We start from the raw sequence: 24,726 nt of genomic DNA, 5'->3' as shown, positions 1-24,726 counted from the left end.
TGGGGCCTTTGTAAGCACATTACCATAGGTAAACTATTGCTAGTGATGGTTAAAGTTTACAGTTGGATTAGTGTAGAAATGTCCACAAGATAGAATTGCAGGAAAATGTCCTTAAAGTTTCCACCAACGATCTTGTCGTTGAACTTTAGGCACATGATTCATTTAAATGCTGGGACTACCTATAAGCTAATTCTACTTCAGTCACTAATACCTAAACGAGTAGTCTCCCTATTCTCATTTATTCTCATGTAGTCTTGGGGGAAGAGTCAGGGAATTTGATGTCAGTAGCTGTAGAAGAGTCTTTGCTATGAAGTTAAGTCTGGAAATTATTTTTAAAAGTAACTGCTTCAAGGTAGTTGGTAAATTATTTTATGACAGCTGCTCAGAGATCCAAGTACTATAGAGCCCCCTCCGCCCAGAAATGTTGGATGGGAATATGTTAAAATGAAAATGGCTGCTAATGAAAGAGGTAATAACTCCCTCAGCCAAGTCATAGGTGCAAGGGTATGTCTAATAGTAGCAGACAGGATAGGCTGCATTGTGATGCAATAACAAACAACCAAACAATCTGTGGCTTGTAACAACATAAGTTTCTTGCTCGCTCACATTGTATGTCATGGATGTGTCATGACTCTGCTCATGTCATCTTTACTCTGGGATCTTGGCACATGGAGCAGGCCCTATCTGGGATGTTGCTCATCTCATGGACAAGGGAAAAGAAAGATGATGAATGACAAGTTGGCTCTTAAGGCTTCTACCTGCATTTAATTGACCAGAGCAGAATACATGGCCATTTCCAAGCTCAACAGGACAGGGGTGCATAATCCTCCACATGAAGGAGCAGTGACTATTTTGAACAGTAATAGAACCTACTACACTAATATTGTGACTTTAATCTCAGGTGCAAATGGAAACTACAATGTCCAGACCAGTCCTCTCTCCAACCCACATCAATGCTACAGCTTCTGAAACATTCACGGTACTTCAGCAAAGGATGAGAATAGTTGAGGAACAGACCAGTTCTCTGAGGGATGACCTAATAATGTTGGACTTTGGTGAAAAAAGGTAACAAATGAAAAATGAATAACATCTTTGTAAGTTGAAGAATTTTGCTTCATTGGTTACCAATAAGGAGTCACAATGTGGATGGTCTGGCAGATGAAATAGATATTTAGAAAAGAATTGAGATATGTTTCCATTAGAATATTAATTAGAAAATACATGCAAGTTAAAGAGTTGTCCTTCTGTATTATAGCTACTACCACTGTTCTTCTAAGCAGATACTTAAAGTGTGTTAATTAGATGCACAAACTTTGATATCCCACTCATCCTTAATACTTGATTAAAAACAAAATGTAACTTTTTACATAATTAGAAAAAATTTGGTCCTTTTTTTAAAATCAAAACCAGACTTTGATATTAGTTAAGGTGAACATCTAAGCTTGATTCATGCCAATAATAATGTCTGTATTTTCTTTCTCCAGATTTATTGTAAATTAAAAGAGAGGTGTTAAGTCTTAAAAAAATTCATAACTTAGAATGTGGTACTCAAAAAAAGAACTGTGTTTTTTTATTTGTGTTGCTGAAGAAGGTTTTGCAATTAAAAGTTAGATTATCAATGGCCTGAGGAATTTCGGTGGTTAAGCAGCCAACATTGAGTTTACTGGTGTGATTTTCTTTAAAATTACATATATGTTTCCTGAATGTCCCTTATGAAGATCTAAAATTAGTATAGTTAGTATTATAGCACCCATAGAATAACTCTTCAGTTTAAAGATTAAGTTTGTGACATTGTTTATGTTAGAACAAAATAGGAATGTTTATTGTGACCTTGTTTAAAAATTTTCTAAAAAGCATGTGAATATATTGTCTTCATGCTAAGTTTAATTCTCAGTTCACTATTACAGAATTAGCATTTAACATGTATATACCACTTGTTTTTACATACAAAATAAGTTTACAAAAAATTTAGATTAAAATAACCATTAAAAAGTCAGTGATCTTTACTCACCCCATGTTGGTCTCATTCTCTTTACCTAATAGTGCTCTCTATATTTAAATTTGGAGGTGGTAACATACTTACTAACTAAAGAATTAATTTTTATTCTCAGTAGAAATGTTACATTGACTTGATTATTGGGATTACCCTGTAATATTATTATATCGGGATCTTTGTCCAGAGGCCAATTGGAAACTCCAAAATATGTGGAAGAGCCTATGAGCCAGAACATCATTAGTCCTATCCAGAATGAAATAATTTGTTCAGGAAAAACAGATATTTTATGGAAGAACTGTGAGTTTCTGGTAAATCGAATGTGCCGTCTAGAAAGCCTCATCCAGTCCTTGAAGATGAACATCTTTCGTCTGCAGACTGAAAAGGATTTGAATCCACAGAAAACAGGTATGGAGAGGAGAGAATCATCAGAAATTTGGTCCTGTGTGGGTGCTTGATGAGCTTATGATTCTTTTCCTTTCCTGACCTCCTCTCAACCGCTTGATGACCCTCCTGTGCTGTCTGGTAGCTTTTCTGAAGGATCGACTGAATTCAATACAGGAGGAGCACTCCAAGGACCTGAAGCTACTGCAGCTGGAAGTGATGAACTTGCGCCAGCAACTGCGAGATGTGAAAGAGGAAGAAGACAGGGCCCAAGATGAGGTGCAAAGGTTGACTGCCACTCTGGAGCTTGCCTCAGAGACCAAGGTTGGAGTCCAGGGTTCTAAATACAAATTCACTGTTTTGTGTTGGCTGGAGGAGGCAACAGGCCCATAAAACTGACTTTTCAAAATAGGTGATGTTGATTTGAGGATTTTTGACATTTGAAATTTATCTATTTCCATAACCTATAACATTGTGTGCTATCAGTAATTGGGTATTTATAGATTCCTTACCCTTTACATGTGAGTGAGGGTCCAGGGATATGAAGGGGTCTGTGCTCTTCAGGAGCTCATATACTAGCTGGGAAAACAAGGCATAGCAGGAAAAACTAAAGAAAAAAAATAAGGTTGTAAGAAGTGTTAAAGGATGGTATAGGACAATAAGTGAATATTGCCAACTAGGTGTTTTGTGTTCAGGGGGGTTTGAGAAGTTAAGTGTGTCCTGTTGAGAGAAGGTACATGTGTCCTGTCTAGAATAGATTGGCTAGGCTTCAAGAAAGAGACAGGACTTGAGCAGAACCTTTAAAAGCCAAAGGAGAGAGATGAGAACTTTTCAGAGAACACACACACAGGCAGCAAAAAATAAAGACTAAGGAAAGAAACTAATGAATCTGTTTTCTCTCCAGGCCAGGCACTATAATAGATGTTATTTTGTTTAAAATATGTTATTTTGTTTAATTGCTGCAAAACCTCAAGATGTACGAATATTATGGTCCCTATTTTAATGATAAGAGTACTGGGGCCCAGAGAGAAGTCACTTCTCCAAGATAACACTTCCCTGTCTTCTTCCAGTAACTCAGATTTTAACCTAGATCTTTCCACTAGGTGCAGTTCAGGGGAAAGGCATAAACTAGCCTCACAGGAATAAGGCTTTGATTGTGTGAAATAAGTTGTAAACTAACTCAGGATAATATCACAGAGGATCTCAGAATCAAGAATAGTCAGTAGCTGGGCCTGATCCTACAAGGAGTGATTAAGATTTTTGATAAGGAAGTGACATAATGAAAACAGGAAAAAATAATCCAGTAGTAGTATAGAGTATCAATTACAGAAGAGACTGGAGAGAGGAAAACCAGTTAGAAGTCCATCACATTATTTGAGGCATAAACCTTATTAGGTCTTAGCTGTGGTTGTGGCATTTTGAAAGGAATGAGGGCTCTTCTGTGAAGAGATACACTAGAATATGGTCCTGAACAGGGGCTGAAGGGAGGGAAGAAGGTAAAGACAGCTGAGGTTTTACATCCGAAGTTGTGGTGCCACATTAATGATAATATAAAAGAATAAATAGTGAAAGCTGTGTTTTTTCATCCTCAACTCCTAAGCACAGGTAATATTTGAGGGTAGAAGAAATAGTATAGTTTAAAAAAATAGGAATATACCCTGTAAGAAAAATGTCTAGCAATTACCAGGTTTTCCTCTGATTATTGAATTTTACATAGGAGGTACTTGTGATTAATCTTTTTTTAATGATCTAAAAGGGGAAATGATAGAAGTCATGAATCAAAGTAATAAAATAACTTTAAATAGCTCATTGTAATAATTACTCCAGACTCGGTCAGAATTGTTTATAACCATAGTCAGAGTAGCCTTTATAGGTTGCCCCAAAAAAGTCTAGATTTGAACTGATATACCTATAGACAGCTTCTTCTTATCATTTCAGATTATTTAGAACCTTTTCTCCTATTTTTAGAAGAATTCAGCCATTATTGAAGAGGAACTGAAGACCACAAAACGTAAAATGAACCTTAAAATTCAGGAGGTAAGGTTAAAAAGGATGCTGGAGGGGAGGATTACAGTTGCAGAGGCGAAGTCAAGAAGGTAGACAGAATGAAAAGAAACCATAGAAGAAAAGATGTGACTGTTCATTAGGAAGATTTTTAACATATGTCACACGAAGTTACACCTGCCCTTATGTGACATTAAGACTTCCTTTCACCTCAGTACTGCCATGTAACCAGAAATAAAAAAGAAATGCCCTCTGAGCCAGGGGGGAAGTAGTTACCACAAAACTCATGCGGTTGCCCACATACCAGGGTCAAGTGGACACCTTCATACAAAGACCTTTTACACTAAAGTTGTTTAGAATAAAAAGCTTTTAACAAATCTGCTTATCTAATTTTACCTTGAAACTTTTGTTTCAGCCTAAATTTAAGTAGATAACAGATTGGGAATTATGAAGTAGGTGGCTGCCAAAATTTGTTGGGCTAAAAATTTGAGCTGAAAACAGTGAAAGAGTCGGAAGAATCACTAAATCAGAATACCTGACAATGGCCCGAAAACTTCAATATTCCTTGACAGAATCCAATTATATCTAAAATAATCTATTATACAAAACAGAAATAGATATACTTTTTAGGAAAATTCTCATGCAAAACTATTTCAAAAATTTTAAATTTGTGTTTTTAAGGTGGTAACTATCTGGAATATTCTCTTATGTAGAGTATTTTATTCGCCAGTAATTACTGATAAAAGCATGATTGTTCATTGTCAGTTGGAATATATTAAGTTTAGCACTTTTTAAAAAGTATTTGGGATATTTTAATAGACTCTTTTTAGAGCTATTTTAAGTTTTTAGAAAAATTGCACAGAAGCAGAGTTCCCATATTCCCTTTCTTTCCACCACTAGAGTTCCCTCTGTTAGTAAAATCTTGTATTATTCTGGTACATTTGTTACATTTGATGAGCCAGTATTGATATATTCTCACTAAATCCACAGTTTACATTAAGTTTCACTTTTTGATCATTACAATGTTGTACAGAATGGTTCCACTGCCCTAAAAATGCCCTGTATTCTGTATACTCATACCCTCCCTTCTCCTGACCCCCTGACAACCCTGGTCTTTTCACTGTATCTATAGTTTTGTTATAGTTGGAATCACACAGTATGTAGCCTTTTTGGACTGCCTTCTTTCACTTAACATATGCATTTAAATCCTCCACATCTTTTCATGATTTGAGAGCTCATTTCTTTTTATCACTAACAATAATCCGTTATATGTATTGATAAACTATACCATGGTTTATCCATGTACCTCCCATAGGTCATGTTTGCTTCCAAGTTTTGGCAATTATGAATAAAGTTGTCATAAACATTTATATGCAGGGTTTTGTATGGACGTAAATTTTCAGCTCATTTGGATAAATACCTAGGAGCATGATTAATGGGTCATATGGTAAGCTTATGTTTAGCTTTCTAAGAAACTGCTAACCTGTCTTACAGTGGCTGTACCACGTTGCATTCCCACCAGCAATGAATGAATGAGAGTTCCTGTTGTTCCACACCCTCACCAGCATTCGGTGTTGGCAGTGTATTGAATCTTTGCCATTCTAATAGGTGTATGTATAGTGGCATTTTGTTTTAATTTGCAGTTCTGTAATGACATGTAATATTGAGCGTCGTTTCGTATGCTTATTTGCCATCTGTATATCTTATTTGATGAGGTATCTTAGATCATTTGCCCGTTTTGTAACTGGATTTTTTTCTTATTGATGAGTTTTAGTTTCTTTTTATTATACTTTGAATACCAGTCCTTTATCCGATATGTGTTTTACAAATGTTTTCTCCCAATATGTAGGTTTTCTTTTCATTCTCTTAACATTGTCTTTTGCAGAGCAGAAGCTTTTAATTTTAATGAAGTTCAACTTATTTGTTTTTTGCATGGATTGTACTTTTGGTTTTATATCTAAAATATCATTGCCAAACCCTAGGTCACCTAGATTTTTCTGCTGTGTTATCTTTTAGAAGTTTTATACTTTAGCATTTTACATTTAGGTTTTGAATTTTTTGTTTGTGTAAAAGGTGTGAGGTTTGTATCTAGATTTTTTCATGTGAGTATGTGTATGTGTATGTCCATTTGTTCCAGCACCATTTGTTGAAAAGATTGTTCTCTCTCCAATGGATTGCCACTTGTCATTATTTTTTTATTGGGAAAGCCTCGTTTCTTGGTGCTGTGGTGAAATCTTGAATTTTGTTGAACTCAGCAAGGACCTGAAGAAGGACCTGTCATAGTCAAACAGGGACGTTTTGAGAGTATGTGGAGCAGGGATGGCATATTAGTCAGCTGGGGCTGCCATACAAAGTACCACAGACTTGGTAGCTTAAACAAAGGAAATTTGTGTCTCACCATTAGGAGGTAAAAAATCCAAGATCAAGGTATCGGCAGGTTTGTTTTCTTCCTGAGTTTTTTCTCCTTGGATTTGAGGGTAGCTGCCTTTTTGCTGTGTCCTCACATGGTCTTTTCTCTGCACACATCTCTGGTGTCTCTTTGTGTACAAATCTCCTCTTCTTTTAAGGACTCCAGTCACGTTGGGTTAGAGCCCACCCCAGTGGCCTCATAACTTAAATAGCTCTTTAAAAGCCCTATCTCCAAATACAGTCACATTTTGAGATACTGGGAGTTGGGGCTTCAATGTATGAATTTTGGGGGGATACAATTCAGCCCAAAACAGAAGGCTATGCAAAAGTAGAGTAAATGCAGTATTTAGCTTTCTAAGAGATGAAGAATATGTATGTATATATGTACACATCATGTGTATGTATATATATAATATTAAAAAGTATGATTCTGATGAACATGAAATAGATTGATTGCCCTTAATAATGCCTTAAGAATGAATATCTCAGCAGTATAATTATCAAATAAAGATTCCCTTTATAAAGCACTTAAATTATATATTGAGCAAATTATACTATATAGTTTGATCCAGAGCTTAGAAAAGTGTATGATGTTACTTTAAATTTAAAATGATTGTAATCTGATATTAAAATAAAACCTGAGAAATACAGCCAAAACCAAAAACTATGGTTCATTCTTAAAAAAAGATTATTTGACTGATCATTGGATAAGGAAGGATTTTCTAAGCTTGAAAAGAAGGAACAGAATTATAAAAGGCTCAGTAGGTTTGACCATACAAAAATTAAAATCTTATACATGTTAAAAAACCCAAAAAGCAAAACTAATATAACAAAATTAGAATTAATAATCTTCCCTTTTAAAGATCTTAAATTGACTTAAAAGGAAAACCCAAAACAGTGGGCAAAGGATGAGAACTAATAATTCAGAAAATATATAAAGAACTAATAACATATGAGACACTGTTTAATCTAAGAACTAAATAAATGAAAAAATATTAAGATGTTCTTTTTCATTTATTAAATTAGCAAAGACTTAAAGTGTTGATCCATAGGGCTGATGAGATTTATTCAAATACTACTGGTAAGAAAGTAAAATTGGAAGGAAAATTACACATGTATCAAAAGTCTAAAACATGTTTATACCTTTAACCTAGTGATTCCTTTTGTAGGAATTTATCCCAGGAAATAATCAGGAATTCAATGAAAAATTTATTCACAAGCACTTTCAGCAGAACATTATTTAGAATAGTGAAAAACTGGAAATACCCAAACGTTCAGCATTAGGGGTATGATTAAGAAAATCATAGAACATTTCTAAAATGAGGTATCTTTTAACAGTTTCATGCCAACACATTCTTCATCTTTTTTCACTTTTTAAAAAGTTTAAAAATCTTTAAAAGTCATCCTTTGAAAAAACATATAAAATACGTATGTACAATGTAGAGAAGTGTTATAAAGTGTGCCTTATGTCATCTTTAATGAGGTTTAAACATAGAATTTCTTTCAATTTAACAACACTTTATAAAAGGAATAGCATATTTTAATACCCATTTAAATTGAAAAGGATTTCTTTACCTCATGATAAAAGAAACTCTTAACCTTTATATTTTTATCTGACTCGTTTTATATTCATTTATTGGTAGAAATAAGGACAGTGTACCCAAATTCCTGAGTATCAGTTTTGTCTGCTACTTAACAATTACTTCATTATTTGTTTTGACCTTTAAATTCTGATACAAAATTTAAACAGCTTTCAGAGGAAAGTTTATAATACTGAGGGATAAAAAATATAGACAGACAAAGAAATCAAAATATAGAAAAATAAGAATTAAAAAATAAAGTCAGGAAATACATATACTAAGATGTATTAGCATTTTTCAGACTTCTTTTTGGCAGCAATCCATTCTATGACATATTTTACAATGCAACATTATACACAACGTACATATGCACAAACATTTCGTCAAGCAATACTTACCCTTCCTTCCTTACTATTTGCTATATGCACTGATTTTTTCTATTCTTTTTTTTTCCTTTTTCAAGTGCTGCTTGCAATTTACTAATGAGTCTTGACCCACAATTTGGAAAACAGACTTATACTTAAGGAAGTGAGGGAAACAAATTTGACTCTGCATTTCTTACAATGTTACCCATTAGGGAGAAACAAAAGCATGTTTCTGAGTAGTCATAAATGAATGAAGAATGGGGGTGAGAGGGCATGTCTGGTAAACTTTTCATGGTGACTTTGATCTTTGTTAAACTGCTGTGAAGTTCCCTTGGTCTCATCTAACTGCAGTGTTGCTCTGTAGCTAAGGAGACAGCTGTCTCAGGAGAAGCACCTAAGGGAATCTCTTGAGAAATCCGGATCAGCCATGCTACTCAAAATACAAGAAATGGGATCAACAGTCGAGGTGGAACGGAAGCAGGTAGAGAGATTGTCTCTCCTTGTTTATGTTGAGAAAGTGAAGCCAAAAGAGAAAAGCTGATGTTTTACCTATAAACCTATAGTTTCGCTGAGTTCCTCCAGATTTATAAAATTCTTTGCTTTTCTTTATTAATCTTCTGTTAATATTCTTACTACAATTTTTAAAATTTTAGTGCAGATTAAGAAAGGACTCTGATGTCATTCAGTCCAACGGTCTGAATTTATGAATAAGGGAGCTAAGGACAGAGAGGTTATTTTGCCTCAGGCTTTAAAGAGGTGAACTCTTCGCTCCTGGGAAGGAATCCTTCCCCCTGCACCATACAATCTCTGTTTCAAGAATTGATTTTGGAGGGCATTGCCCTAATCTCGTGTTATAGGTATGTGACATGGGTAGAAAAGAAAGATTAAGCTGAGGTAACATTTGCAGCAAAGAACACCAATAAGTAAAATAATCAGGAATGCATTTTTACTACTGTTTTCAATTCTCCTTATTTATTTTAGCTTAATATTTTTGTCTTCATCAAAGTTGTTATTTGAAGTACCTACATGTAATTTAGAATATTTAAATTGTAAGTATCTAAGGCAATTAGTAGTTTCAAATCCTAATACCTGTAATTAGATTACATAGTCTTTATTATTTTAACCAATGCTGTCCTTTACAGTGGAATTACTAAAAGGATTCTACTTAAGGAATTCGCAGATGATCCTTTATTTCTATAGCTTATACTTCCAGTGTAGTAGCCACTAGTCACATGCGACTATTTAAGTTTAAATTAGTTAAAATTAAATAAAACCAAAGATTCAGTTCCTAACTCACTCTGGCCACATTTCGAGTGCTCAGCAGTCACTTGCGGCTGGTGACTGCTGTGTTGAAGAGGGCACAGAAAGTTCTGCTGGATCTCTGTTGAGATCTTTAACTGGAACATATAAACTCCCCTTCTTCCTCCAGTAACATTAATATTGGAAAAATCTGCCTTACCCATGTGCTGTAAGGTAATCTATTAGAACTCTTTACCTTACAGAAAAGGAGTTTTTCTTACATAATTTCAGGTGCAAATTTTGCAGCAAAACTGCATTGCCCTACGCAGTTCTATTCAGACCACCCAAGAAGTCCTGGCCCAGGAACAACAACAAAAAGGGGAGTTGGAGACTGCTACCTCACAGCTCAAGTCGGATCTAGGTATGAAAATAGATGCTAGAAATTACACTTTGTTAGTCTTTTGAGATTTCATGCAGAAACTCTGAAGATGCCAAATGCTTGAAGTGGCCAGTGTTAACTGGTATTTCCTACAGACCTGAATATAAAAAATTGCTGACTTCCCTTCTGTCTGGCACTGAGACAAAAAAGAGAATGTTGGTAATAAAACAGGATTTTACCCTCTTAATTATAAACTAATTATTTAGATTTTTTTCAGGTTTATTTAAATGTTTGTAGATTTTGGAACATTTGGATTCTAGAACTCTAGACTGAATATTGGTAATAGAATGCTAATAAGGAATTGAGACCATGGGTCCTTGCTCACCTACTGATTCTAACCATTTGTCATGTCAGACTCTCTCTCCATTCATCAGGTTATCAGTCTATTTTGGTTAACTTGTATTTGTAGAAACCGATTGTTGTAGGGTACCATTAGAGAGAGCTTAGATTAACTCGTCATTTTACAGATAAGTAAATGTCTGTTAAAAAAAAAAAATCCTTAAAGGTGATTGAGTAGGAAATGGAAGAGTCTAGACTTGATCCCAGGCTGTTCAGAGTCGTGCTTCTTCCAATCCAACAGTCCTTATCAGACTACTATTTGTTATTGCATACTTGTAGAGCAGTTTTCAGTTAGATCTCCCCATAGAGATCACACAGAGTTACAGTGCAGTACCTCACACGTGAATAACACTTCAGGGTTTACATAGAACTTTCACATAAATTATCTCCTGTAAAAAACAAAACTATCTGCACTTCCCAAAGTTACAAAATGAATAAATGGCGAAGTGAGGCCTGAACCTGGATCTTCTAACTTGGACCCAGTGTTCTTGCCAGTATGGCTTCTCTGCTCTGTGGCTGTAATGGGGGCAAGGGGATACCAAAAGGGAAATGAAAATTATGAAGAAAAAAAAAAGCATAGAGCAAAGAGTAATTCATTCAATGTTTTGACTTACTGCTTTTATCAGAAAGTACTCATTTTCCTTATAGTTGTTGAGTAGTGAATTATTCTGTGAAGTTCTCACTGATAATGCCCCAAGATAATTCTCTGTCTTCCTGTGATTGCATGCCTCCAAAAATACACATTATGTTTTATGGTACTGACACATTATCCCATTTAAGCCTTAAAACAAACTTGGGAGAAAGATAAGAAAATATACCCCATTCTACTGAAGAATAAAAATATCTGTATCAAAGGACCCACAGTAAATAGGATAGCTGGGACTAAAACACAGATCTTTCTGTGATAATTAATTGTCCTTCTGACTAAGTGGTTTTTTGAAATGTTACTTTCTTAAAGGATTAATGCTGCATTTTTTAATTTATAATAACATATAGAAGACTATTACAAAATTAAGGTTAGAACAACAGTAATTCAGACTAACATGAGGAAAAAGAAGCCTGTCTAAATACCAACTGTATGCTTCATACTGAATAAGAGATTCTTTACATGCATGCAATTTTATTACTTTAAAGAACAAATAGTTATTCTAAGTAGATTAATAAAAGGAATGCCTTTAGATATTTGCTTCAATGAATTTTAAAATGCAATTGTTTATTAACAATTGTTTATTGTATTTATTAGCAATAAGCATATGTGTGTGTGTGTGTGTGTGTGTATATACACACACACACACTAAAGCGTTTAAACTGTTCTAAATAAGATAAACACTCCCCTTTCATTCTTTCTTTGATTAGTGGAATTTTCAAATAGATCATATAGTTTATCTTTTTGATCCTTCACATGTTTTAAATTAGAATTTATTTAAAATGAGTCTTGAACTCATGTTCAAGAAGTACAGTTTTTCTGAGTATATCATAACATAAAATGTGAGGTTTTTGTGTGTCATAGAATTTTCTGGCTTTAGAATATTTAGTGAAACAAAACTGATAGATCTTTATGAATTTTCTATGAAGCCAAAAACATTAGTCTCAGTAAAGTTTGTATCTTTTGGCTACTAGTATACAGTGCCAAACTGTTCCCCTATTTCTGTCTTTGGTTTAATTTGCACTGTGTATACATACTCTCTGAGTGGTTTTAAATCTTTTTTTCCTGCCATATCATCCTCTTGAGCTCCAGATGGTGTCTTACTGCCAACTAAACATCTATATTTGGATGCCTTGTTTTGAGATACCTCAAAACACATGATGATAGCCTAAGTGCCACAGTCATTCTTACTCATCTGCCCCCAGACCTGCTCCTCGCCCCCCCGTTCCCTGTTGAGTCAGAGTCCGCCATCCACCCCACTGTCTAGGTCTGCACACTAGGTATTTTCCTTGGCTCATCTGTTGCCTTTACCCCACCAGTGAGCCACCAAGTCCTGACAATTCTCCCAGCTTGCTTTTCACAAGTCTTTTTCTTCTGCATCCCTATAGTCATTACCTTGGAGCCTGTTCTCATCGTTTTACACTTTGGTTACTGCAACAGCTACTAAACTGGTCTCCCTGTCTTTATCAAGCCTCTGTTAGAGTAATCTCTCTAGCAAAAGGCTTTTGATTGTGTGCCTCCCCGGCTTGAAATCCCTTAGAAACCCATCATCATCTGTGCGTGGAGTAAGATGTGACCTCGTTTACCATTGCATGTGACTGTGGACTAGTTTCTTGATAATTCAGTGATTTAGTTTCCGGTCTATGAAAATATAATAGGAATACTTGTGTTCCCCTTATTTTTGCAAAATATAGGCTAGGAAAAAAATTTTTTTTAATCAAAGCTTCTCAGGAAAAAAAAAATTCCGTGTAATTTCAATGTAGTTGGAGTAAGTTATTATCATAGTTATGTGGACTTTTTTGTTTTTAGTTTCTAGAGATGACCTCATTTCCAAGTTGGTTGAAGAAAATAAGGTAAGTTTTGAGGTTTAGTTTACCGAGGTGTTCTTTCTTCTCTTCTATATTCCCTCTCTCGTGTTGATTTACAGTCCTTCTGAGTCTCCTAAAATCTTTATTAAAAAAAGTTTCAGTGTAAATGAGTTGTATGTTCAGAACTGTTGTCAACTGGATATTAGAAAATAAATCACTTCATACAGATTATTATAGTTTGAAAAAGATGAATTGGCAAAAATGAGACTTATTTGTATTTTATGCCTATTGCAAATGAAATGTTAAAGTAACTTTTTTATGAAATGTAAGAAATTTAACTATTTTTGGTGATGGTTGCACAACAACTTGAATGTATGTGCTTAATATCACTGAACTTAAACTTAACCATTAAATATTTTTAAGTGAACTGTATGCTTAAAGATAGTTAAAATGATAAATTTTGTTATGTGTATTTTACCACACTTAAAATAAAAATAAATATTACTACTTTTATATCTTAATACATTTCTAAATCAGTCTCATGGTGTAGATGTTATGTGATGTTTACTTTTCCTGAGATACTTCTGGAAAAATAGAAGAGTGGTTCCTTCCCCATTTGTACCTGTCAGGTACAACCCAGCACACAGCTCACATCCTTATCATCTTTCTCTCATCTCAGAGAACACTTGTTTTCACAGAGCAAAGGTACTTTCTTCTGTTCCACCCCCCAGGAATTCCTTGATGAAAATATCTTCACTTGTTTATAATTTTAAAAGATCCTTGAATGTGTTTCTTTGAAATCACAAGATCTTGCTCATTGGAAGAAATGTGTGTATAAAATAAGCTAACAAATATTTCATCTTAGTAGAACCTTTTTGAAATAAGGATGCAAGGTGAATATCTAGGTTATGGTTTTAGGCAAATTCTGGAACCCCAGTATAAGACTATTTTTAATAGTTTTGATAAATAATTTTTAAATAAAGAGAATTTTGGGAGTTGAAGATATCAAAAATTTTTTTTAATTCTTTGTAAGACACTTACCTATGTATATCATTAGAACCTGAACTGGTACTGGACACAATAGAATTAAGTATTTTGATAGAGATACATGTAATAGCTCTTATGTGTAGAAAAAGAGAGATTCTTTTTTTTTTCTCCTATAGAATTTGCAGGTGTCTTTCAACAAAGAACATGAAGAAAATGCATATTTGAGGTCTGAAATAATATCCCTTCATGAAGCATCAGAAAAAGCACAAGTAAATCTTCTCGTTCCTCTAGTGTTTAGATGTTAATTTTGTTCAATTAAAGAACCAAGATTAATCCTAGTTACATAAATTCATACCATTGCCATCATCCAAAATTTTTATTTCCATAAGATTTATTTCACTTATAAAACATTATCAAATTAATCACATTTCCCATTTCACTCTGTTAAGTTCCCGTGACACATAGGTATATGGGATATACTGCTAAGTCATGTGCTAGTTCGCACTCTGCCTTTGTTTGCTTTCCAATTTACTCATTAAATATATACCTTTATATATGCTTCCCTATGAACTTCTATTTCGAGGGCTATGTCTTACACTTTCTTTGTATCTTCTATAGCAAAGCACAGTAGGAACCTAATAAACACTTGCTGGATTTTGAAGTTAAATGTAATCATTTTCTGTGAGATAGTGATTTCCAAATTCAGCTGATGTTTAATGTATATGCATGTATATGGAGAAGAGTCACCAAATATGCAGGCAGCTGTGTTATTTCTTATAATAATTCAATGAAATACTATTGATCACTTAAAAAAATGTTTTGTTAGTACAATTTGATTACTTCAGTGTTAGGATCATAGTGTTGCTATGCTCTCTTTATGATTAAAAAAATACAAAATGTGTCCTTTCATAAAGTAATAACAGTAACAACTTCTACTCTTACTATAAGTAATAGTTGGCATTTACTGAACCCATTCTACATTCTAGGCACAATTCTAAGCACCTTTTGTTACTAATGAATTGTAATCCTCTCAATAACACTGCTATAGAAACTCTTATTATTGCCATTTTAAAGATAAGACAGTTGATACACAGAGAGGTTTAATAACATAGCTAGTAAGTTACAGGGTTGCAGTTTTAGCCCAGGCAATCTCACTCCAAAGAAAATTAGCTATTTCTTTTCAAGGAGCAAGGGTTCTCTGTTTTACCCCCAAGTATTAAAGTGCCCCAGAATGTGTTCCTAACTACTGTGCTGTACATACCACTTATGATACTGACCAGATAATCTTATACATTTCTTTCTTATTGCTATTTTTTGAGTGTTTTTTCTATTAATCCTCCAGAGTTGTTTGCCCCATCCTTAAAATGGCAGTCATCTTTATTTTGCTTTTATGAATATTATAATTGGTGATGAAGGAGCTTAGATATTTTGTGTTATCAGCTAAACAATTCTGAAAGCTCATCATCTAATTTTGGGAATGGATTTCTATAATATTGGCCATGAATCTACTGTGTAAGTTTCATTCTGTAGATGTCTTGCTCTAATTGACCAGCATTCAAAATTGTGAGGAGTAGAAGACTGGCAAACTGCCAAATTCTTCGGTTGTTCCACCAAATCAACAAATTTCCCTTTTAATTTAGAATTATTTAGGGTGGTGGCTCCAGACATTTGAAAGTATTTTATAATTAGTGAAATATCAATTGAGATTAGGTTAAATCAACTAAGTTCACATATATAGTGAAATACTATGAAATCATTAAAAATAATGATACATAAGTAAAAATTATTTATTGGAGAGATCTATGATTTGCTATATATATTGTCTTAGGTTGTGAATGACCAGCTAACTAGAAAATGTTCAGAGCTGAACAGCATGCTTCAGACTGTTAGAATGGAAAATACCAGAATCATTGCTGACCATCAAGCCATTCTTCAGGTATTCATATTTAACACTAGTTAATTTCTGGGAGAGTCAGCAGGAAGCCTCCTTAGCTAAGAGGTCAGGAAACATAAATAACAAACTGGGTAAATAAAATATTCTAGCAGTTAATTTCAATGATTTTTCTGAATTATTTTATTTTTTGATTAGTTGTTTTCAGCTTTCATCAGAGGAGTCATTTGGCCTTACGCTCAGTGCTTTCTTGATGGTTTCTTCTCAGATAACATTACTTTAGGAAAAGAAATTACCTGTCCCAGTATTGACAGAATCATGGAGAATACTTATGACTGATCCTAGGGTATTTACCTTTCCCCAAAGACCTGTGCTATCCTATTTTGCTTGTGCCATTCCCTCTGATGAGAATGGTCGTTACTTCATTTTCAACTATTTGAAATTCTAGTCATTCTTTAAAAGTTACTTTCATCAAGAAGTTTGATCACTCCAACCAGAAAGGATAAATTTTGTCTTTCAGCTTCTACTCTAGACACTAAACAAACAGACTGTAATAATGAAGCTCTTATTTTTTTTTTCAGCATACTTATATACCAAGCGAGGTGCTAAGGATTTTACGTACATTACCACCTTTAATCCTAGCATCTGTTATATAAAGGGATGTTTGTTATCCTCATTTTACAGATAAGAAAAATAAGGTTTAGAGAAGTTAATCAGCTTACCCAAAATCACCTAGCTAGTAAGGAGTGGAGCTAGAGTCAGTGTTTTTAATCATGTTATGCTGCCTCTCTATTCTGCGTTCTGTGGTAGTAATTTATGTACATGGCTCATTTCCTGTATTACATTGTGAACCTCCTAAGACATTGTCTTATATATCTTTGTTGTTACCCATATTGCTAAGCATATTTTGCACATAACAGGTACTCAATAAGTATTTTTCATTAATTCAACAAATATTTAGTGTTTACTCCGTTGGAAGTATGATGCTAGATCTAGATAGAATTGTGGCAGTGAAAAGACAAAATCTCTACTTTCATGGAACTTACAATTTAGTAGACTGAATAATGTGTCTTATGTATATAACACTTTCACAAACATTTTAAAACTTTGGAATATGACACAAATGAGATCTCATTTTACTAAGTGTGAAGGTGTGAAGGTTTGCTTTAAATCAAATATTGTTCAAATAAAAGTGCTTTAAAATATGTTGGCAAAAGTAACTGTTGATATATACTATATTTACAAAAGCTTTATAAATTGTAGGTAGGGAAGGTGTGTATAAAAATGCTATGTTTTGATAATTTCAAAATGGTGAGCCAGAGAAAATTAATTGTGCAAAACAGTTATAGCACTTATGCTGTAACAGTATCTAAGTGCAGTTTCAGATGCTGTCAAAAGAATTTAAACTGTGATTGCCCCTGGGGAGTGGAATTATTTGGAAGAGGTGGGGGAAGATAGAGATGGAGAGATTTTTCACTTTATATACATTGATATTATTTTACTTTTTAAAATATAGTATCATATTGAAATTTTAAAGTACCCAAAATATACTTAATATAGTTTTGTATCTTAAAAATTTGTTCATGTTAGGAGTTTTATGAATTTTGCAGCAAACTAAGTAAATAATGCATCTTGATTATTGACTGGAAGAGCTATAAAATGATAGAATTGTGGCCAAGTCAGGGTAGGGACAAAGAGAGAGCTGGACATTAAAATAAATTTTTAAAAGGGTTTTACTTATGTAAATAAAATTTGTCTTTTGTAAGCTAATTCAGTATCTTTGATCAGTTATTTAAAATTAATACCCTATCAAGTGACTTCTGGCATCTCAACTTTTAATATTACTTCTAACACTCAGGAAGAACAGAAAATGATGACACAGACATTTCAAGAACAAAACTTACTGCTGGATGCAGCCCATGCCAGTATCACAAGTGAGCTACAGACTGTTCAGAATGAGAAAACACAGCTCCAAGTGCATCTGTAAGTAAATTGTGGTCAACTTCTGCATCTTTTGTTTTTGCATTTGTCTTCCTTATCTTTAATGAAAACATTTAATACTACATTTGCTGGGCCAGCCACAAAAATCAAATAAAGCCTCTGCCCTCAAGAAACTAGTTTTGTTAGAACTTTTTTGTAACTGCTCTTAGGCGAGAGGTATGTTCTAAAAGGACATTTAGTCTTTCTGTTAAATAAGAACTCTCACTTAGCTTTCGTATCTCCTTGTTCTCTTCCTGCAGAGACCATTTAATCCTTGAGCATAACCAGTGTATCCAGAAAGCACAGGATGTTGAGAAGAGGACAGCTGTGCAAAAAGAGCTGCTGGAATCAACAATTGCAAGATTGCGAGGTGAACTGGAAGCATCAATGCAAGAGAAGAAGTCTCTGCTAGATGAGAAAGACAGACTTCAGAGAGAGGTAGGTAGAGGCAGATTTATGTTACCTCTTGGTTGTGACCTTGTTTTAAAATTGTATTTTAAGAGCAAAAGAAAAGAAATACAACCCTGATGCAGTTGTCTGAGTTACCCATTAAAGAAATCTTTAGGTGGCTAATCTGTGTCTTTTAGCACATGCATAGTCTGTGCCAAATAGTAGACCCTTATACAGCATTAGCGAATGTTAACTAACAGTTCACACATCCTCATGTTAGTTAAGGGGTCATATTTTTTAAAATCGATTTCCCCTGTAGGAGTGGGACAGTGTAAGGGAAACAATGTAAGGGGAAACAGCCCTGTCTTCCTAGTTAGGAAGGAACCAGCAGAGTTTGACATGCAGACGTGTCTTTCTAATTTCAGGGCTATTTGTGAAGTCTGCTCTGCCTCAGAGACTCCCCGAGTGGCCCCTTTTCTGAGAGGATGTGCTATCTCTGCAGTGTAGGTATTAATTGACATGCAGGGTATGTCTGCTATAATAGAGTCTGTAAGCCATTTTAAAACTAACCCATTTCTTCTTTTCACTCCTTTTTGGGCAGGTTACTAAAACAGAGAAAGAAATAGCACAAGAAAAATGCAATTTGGAAAAGGAATTAGCTAAAACCAAGGTATTCTACTTTTTTGTTATGTCATTGTATCTTATTTCCTTCTGTTTCGCTGCCTCCTGTATCAGCTTATCTTACTGAGAAGATGGGTTATTTTGTTGAAGACCAACATGCAGGAGAAAAGAGAAGCCACAAAGTTGGATACAGCTCAGAGCACTCCAGTCACTTCAGCATAAGGCTGCTTCTGGGGAATGTTTGCTTGTTGAGCATCTGGTATTTGCCAGTGAATCATCACTGCCTCTGACCCCCGTGTTCACCAAGTAGTTTAGCCAGGACGTCCCCTGAGCTTGAGCTCATGGGCCTGTGGGAGGCAAAGGGATGATTTCTGACAATGCTGTTTAAAAAAGAAAAACAAACAAACAAAAATAATTTAAGCTTCCTAACATGTTAACACTTGCCACTTTATTTGCAAGGTACCCTTTCCTGGGTTCTATAAAGGTAGAATGGCTAGAGAAACAAATACAATCCTTTAAAAATGAAACAAAATTTTTTAAAACATTATTGTTTGCACTTCAAAATTTGAAGAGAGTAAATATGATGTATCACTGTCATGTAGAGAATGTATCTGGAGCATCAAGGACTACTAACCCGCCCCATGCAACAAACCCAGCAACAGTCGTCGCATGAAATTGTCAAGCCTTGACTGTTTCTTGGCTTCTGGCTCAACTAAGTAGCATATGTATTACCACATATGGGGACTTTAAACTTAAGAAAAGCAGAGAGAAGAAAAGCTAAATTCTGAGCCCAAGCTTAAAGACAGTTCACCAAGCCGGCAGGCACCTTCTGTGATTCAGTCCACTCATGTCTAGTGATTTGAAAACAGTCCACCCTAAAAATCTTTAAAGCTGAATTCCCATGGCTTGATATACACTTCATATATGCTTTTTAAAATTTAGAAAATTGATGGATAATATTAAATTCATTAATACTTTTTGCTTGAAAATATTTCATGGCTAAGGCAAATGCCATTTGTGATTAAAACATGGCATTATTATTTTGCTTATCTGATTTCATTTATCTTAAAGTAGACTAAGGGTATGTTCATGGGGCTGAAAGATACTTGTTCATTATACAGAGTACATTTTTTGTCCGACTTGATATTTTTTACATGTGTTTTCATTATAAAGTTATGTTTTCTTAAAGTAATGCTTGTTGTAATTTGCAGAGTGAAATTCACCCTTTTTTTAGTGTACCACTCTATGAGCTTTGATGAACACAAGCATGTACCCACCACCGCAATCAAAATACAGAACATTTTTATCACCCCAGAAAGTTCCCTTGTGCCCTTTCATACTCAACCTCTTCCTTTGTCCCCATCCCCTGGCAACCACTGTTCTGTTTTTCTATCCCTATAGTTATATCTTTTCCAGAGTATCATATAAATGGAATCACATAATATGTAGCATTTTAAGTCTGGCTTCTTTTATTTCACATAAAGCATCTGAGGTTTGAGATTCATCCATGTTGCATGTATCAGTAGTTTATGTTCCATCGTATAGATAGATCACAGTTTCTTTACTTGTTTGCCAATCGAAGAACATTTGGGTTGTTACTAGATTTTGGCAATTATGAAAGAAGCCTGTATAAATATTCACATATGAGCATATATTTTCATTTCTCTTGGATAAATATCAGGAGATAGATTTCTGGACTATACAGAATAAATGTTCAACTGTTTTCCAAAGGATGTATGCCATCTTGCATTCCTGTTAGTAATATATGAGTTCCAGTCTCTCCATATTCTCACCAGCACTTGGTATTGTTGATTCTTTTAGTTTAAGCCATTCTAAGTGTGTAGTGGCATAGCATCATGGCTGTAATTTGCTTTTCTCCAGTGACTAGTAATGGGTATCTCTCCGTTTGCTTTTTTGCCATCGACAACTTAAAAGTATTTCTTCAAATCTTTTAACCATTTTAAATTCAGTTGTTTGTTTTCTTACTATTGATTTTTCAGAAATTTAATAATAGTCATTAATTCTTATGTGAAAAATTCTTACTATTTGTATATAAGCAAATTTTATATGTACTTTACATATTTTTCTTCTATTTTATGCTTTGTCTTTTCATACTCTTTAAAAAAGAGCAGAAGTTTTATATTTTGATTAAGTCTAGTTTATCTATTTTTAAAATTTTATGGATGATAGTTTTTGTGTCATATCTAAGAAGTTTTTGCCTAATCTAAGAACACAGATTTTTTCCTTTGTTCTGCTCTAGTTTTTTGAATTTAGGTTTTACAGTAGGTCTGTGATCCACTTCAAGTTAATTTTTGTATATCATAAAAGATATAGTCCAAGGCTCATTTATTTTTTAGATGAATCATCTGATTGTTATAGTACCTTTTATTATTGATATAATTAATATACCATAAATGTGCCTTCTTAAAATATGCAACATAGTGGTTTCTTAGTATGTTCACAAGTTTGTGCAAACACCACTACTATCTTATTCTAGAACATTTTTATCACCCCAGAAAAACCCCAGTACCCATTAGGAATCACTCCTTATTGCTCCTGTCCCTGGCCCTGGTAACTACTATTCTTCTCTCTGTCTCATTGGATTTGTCTATTCTGGACATTGCATGTAAAAAGGATCAAACAGTATGTGGCTTTTTGGGTCTGGCTTCTTTATTCAGCATATTGTTCTCAAGGTTTGTCCATATTATAGTGTATATAAGGACTTCATTCTTTTTTATGGCTGAATGACATTGTATGAATATACCACATTTTGTTTATCCATTTATCAGTTGATAGACATTCAGACTGTTTCCACTTTTTGGCTGTTAAGAATAGTGCTATGAACATTTGTGTACAGTTCTTTTTATGAGCATGTATTTTCATTTCCCCAGGAATAAAACTACTGGGTCATCTGAAAATTCTGTTTATCACTTTGAGAAACTGCCAAACTGTTCTACAAGGTAGCTGCACCATTTTATAATCCCACTAGCAATATATGATTCCACTATTTCCATGTCCTTGCCTACACTTGTTACTGTCCACTTAAAAAAAAAAACTATACCCATCCTTATAGGTGTAAAGTATCTCATTGTGGTTTTTTTTCTAATTGAAGTGAAATTCACACACTACAAAATCAGCCATTTTAAAGTGAACAGTTCATTGGCATTTAGTACATTCAAAATATTGTGCAACCACCACCTCTGTCTAGTTCCAAAATGTTTTCATCACTGCAAAAGGAAACCCAATACCCATTAACCCAATACCCACTAAGCAATCACTCCCCATTCCCTCCTTCCCTCAGCCCCTGACAGCCACAGATCTGCATTTTATCTATATGGATTTACCTATTTATGGATATTTCACATAAATATAATCATACAATATATGATCTTTTGTATCTGGCTTCTTTCACTTCGCATAATATTTTTAGGGTCACCCAGTTGTATGTATCAGTACTTCATTCCTTTTTATGGCTGAGTAATATTCATTGTGTTTGTGTGTATGTATGTCTATATATACACAAAATTTATCTGTTGATGGATATTTCCACTGTTTCTATCTTTAAGCTGTTCTGATTAGTGCTGCTATAAACATTTGAGTAAGTACCTGTTTTCAGGTCTTTGGGATATATATCTAGGAGTGGAATTGCTGGGTCATATAGTAATATTATGTTTAACTTATTGAAGAACCACCAGACTGTTTTCCACAGTACTGAACAGTTTTACCTTCCCACCAGCAATTTTCAAGGGCTCCCGTTTCACCACATCCTCACCAACACATGTTATTTTCCACTCTTTTATAATAGCCATCCCAGTAGGTGTGAAAGTGGTACCTCGTTTTGGTTTTTATTTGCACTTCACTAATGACTAATGATATTGGGCAAATTTTTATGTGCTTATAGGCCATTTGTGTATCTTCTTTGGAGAAATGTCTATTCGGATCCTTTACCAGTGTTTAAACTGGGTTATTTAATGTCTTTTAATTGTTGAATTGTAAGAGTCCTTTATAAATTCTGGATAGTAGACCCTTATCAGATATGTGATTTGCAGATATTTTTCTCCCTTTCTTTGGGCTCTCTTTAAATTTTTATGAAGTCCAATTTACCAGTTTTTTTCTTTGATTGCCTGTGCTTTAGATGTTACATTTGAGAAACTGTTGCCTAATCCAAGATCACAAGATTTACACCTGTTTTTTTATTCTAAGAATTTTATAGCTTTACAGATTATATTTAGGTCTTTGATCCATTTTGGGTCAAATTATATATGTGATATGAGGTAGAGGTTCAACTTCCTTATTTTGCCTAGGGATATCTAGTTACCCCAGCACTATTTGTTGGAAGACTGTTTTTTCTATCGAGTAATCTTGGTTCCCTTGTCAAAATCCAGCTAACCATAGATACATGAGTTTACCTCTGGACTCTCAGTTCCACTGCATTGACCTGTATGACTGTCCTTATCCTAGTACTACATGCTTTTGATTACTTTAGCTTTGTAGTAAGTTTTTAAATTGAGATGTGCGAGTCCTCCAACTTTTTTTTTTTTTTTTTTTTGAGATTGTTCCCGCTATTCTGGATCCTTACATTTCTATATGAATTTCAGGATCAGATTTTCCACTTCTGGGGAAAAAAGCAGCTGGAATTTTGATAGGGTTTGTATTAAGTCTGTAGATCAATTTGGGGAGTATTGCAATCTTAACACAATATATATTTTCTCTGTATAAGATTGTGCCATCTGCAAGTAGAAATAGTTTTATTTCTTCCTTTCCAATTTTGCTGCCTTTTATTTCTTTTTCCTGTGTAATTACCTTGGCTGGAATCTCCAGTACAATGTTGGACAGAAGCAATAAGAGCAGATATCTTCATCTTGTTCCTGATCTTAGAGGGAAATCTTTTAGTTTGTCACTACTAAGTATGATGCTAGCTGTGTGCTTTTCCTAAATGCCCATCATCAGGATGAGGAAATTAGTCTCTATTCCTAGTTTGTTGAGAATTTTTATCATGAAAATGTGTTGAATTCTGTCAGTTGCTTTTTCTATATTTACTGGAATAATCTTGTGGATTTTGTCCTTTATTCTGTTGCTAAGGTATAGTACATTGATTTCAGATACTGAACTAAGCTTTCATTTGAGCAATAAATTTCACTTGGTTATAGTGAAAGGTCATAATTTTTTTTAGATGTTGTTTGATTTAGCTTGGTAGTATTTTGTTGAGGATTTTAAAATATATATTAATAAGGGATATTCTGCAGTTTTTTTTTCCCTTGTGATGTCTTTGGTTTTGGTATCAAGGTAATGTTGGCTTCTTAAAATGATTTGTAAGTGTTCCCTCCGCTTCTGTTTTGAGGAGAGTTTGCAAGGGATTGGTTTTAATTCTTGTAAGTGTTTTGTAGAATTCACCAGTAAAGCCCTCTGGTTCTAGGTTTTTTATTGTGGAGAGTGTTCTGTTTGTTTATTATTGTTGTTATTATTATGAATTTAATCTCTTTCCTTGACATAATTCAATTCAGATTTTCTACTTTTTTCTTTTTGAGTCAGTTTTGGTCATTTGGGTCTTTCTAGGAATTTGTCCATTTCATCTAGGCTGTCTAATTTATTGGCACACAGTTCTTCATAGTAGCCCCTTTTTTATTTCTGGAAATTCAGTATCTTGTCCC

At 34.2% G+C, this 24,726-nt stretch overlaps 1 protein-coding gene across 9 annotated transcripts in view; it reads left to right on the top strand.

The window, feature by feature from the left end:
- Positions 1-24,726, top strand: part of CCDC150 (coiled-coil domain containing 150) — a 64,788-nt gene that overhangs the window by 5,224 nt on the left and 34,838 nt on the right. For 5 of the 9 annotated variants that reach the window (XM_010979737.3, XM_064485129.1, XM_031452080.2 and 2 more), the window contains 12 exons: positions 902-1,065; positions 2,181-2,401; positions 2,523-2,701; positions 4,346-4,414; positions 9,100-9,216; positions 10,266-10,395; positions 13,208-13,251; positions 14,370-14,462; positions 16,022-16,129; positions 17,943-18,067; positions 18,325-18,502; positions 19,056-19,124. In XM_010979737.3, coding sequence (XP_010978039.1) covers positions 908-1,065; positions 2,181-2,401; positions 2,523-2,701; positions 4,346-4,414; positions 9,100-9,216; positions 10,266-10,395; positions 13,208-13,251; positions 14,370-14,462; positions 16,022-16,129; positions 17,943-18,067; positions 18,325-18,502; positions 19,056-19,124 — 1,491 coding nt within the window. In that variant the 5' untranslated portion in view covers positions 902-907. Of the gene's footprint in view, positions 1-901; positions 1,066-2,180; positions 2,402-2,522; positions 2,702-4,345; positions 4,415-5,972; positions 5,992-9,099; positions 9,217-10,265; positions 10,396-13,207; positions 13,252-14,369; positions 14,463-16,021; positions 16,130-17,942; positions 18,068-18,324; positions 18,503-19,055; positions 19,125-24,726 lie in introns of those variants that run through there. The other 4 variants (XM_064485130.1, XM_031452085.2, XM_064485132.1 and 1 more) reach the window with 4 other exon arrangements.

Source organism: Camelus dromedarius, chromosome 4 (genome assembly GCF_036321535.1).
Source record: "Camelus dromedarius isolate mCamDro1 chromosome 4, mCamDro1.pat, whole genome shotgun sequence".
Classification (NCBI taxonomy): Eukaryota; Metazoa; Chordata; class Mammalia; order Artiodactyla; family Camelidae; genus Camelus; species Camelus dromedarius.
Note: the sequence above shows the minus strand (reverse complement) of the source record. Positions and strands in the feature narration are given on the sequence as shown.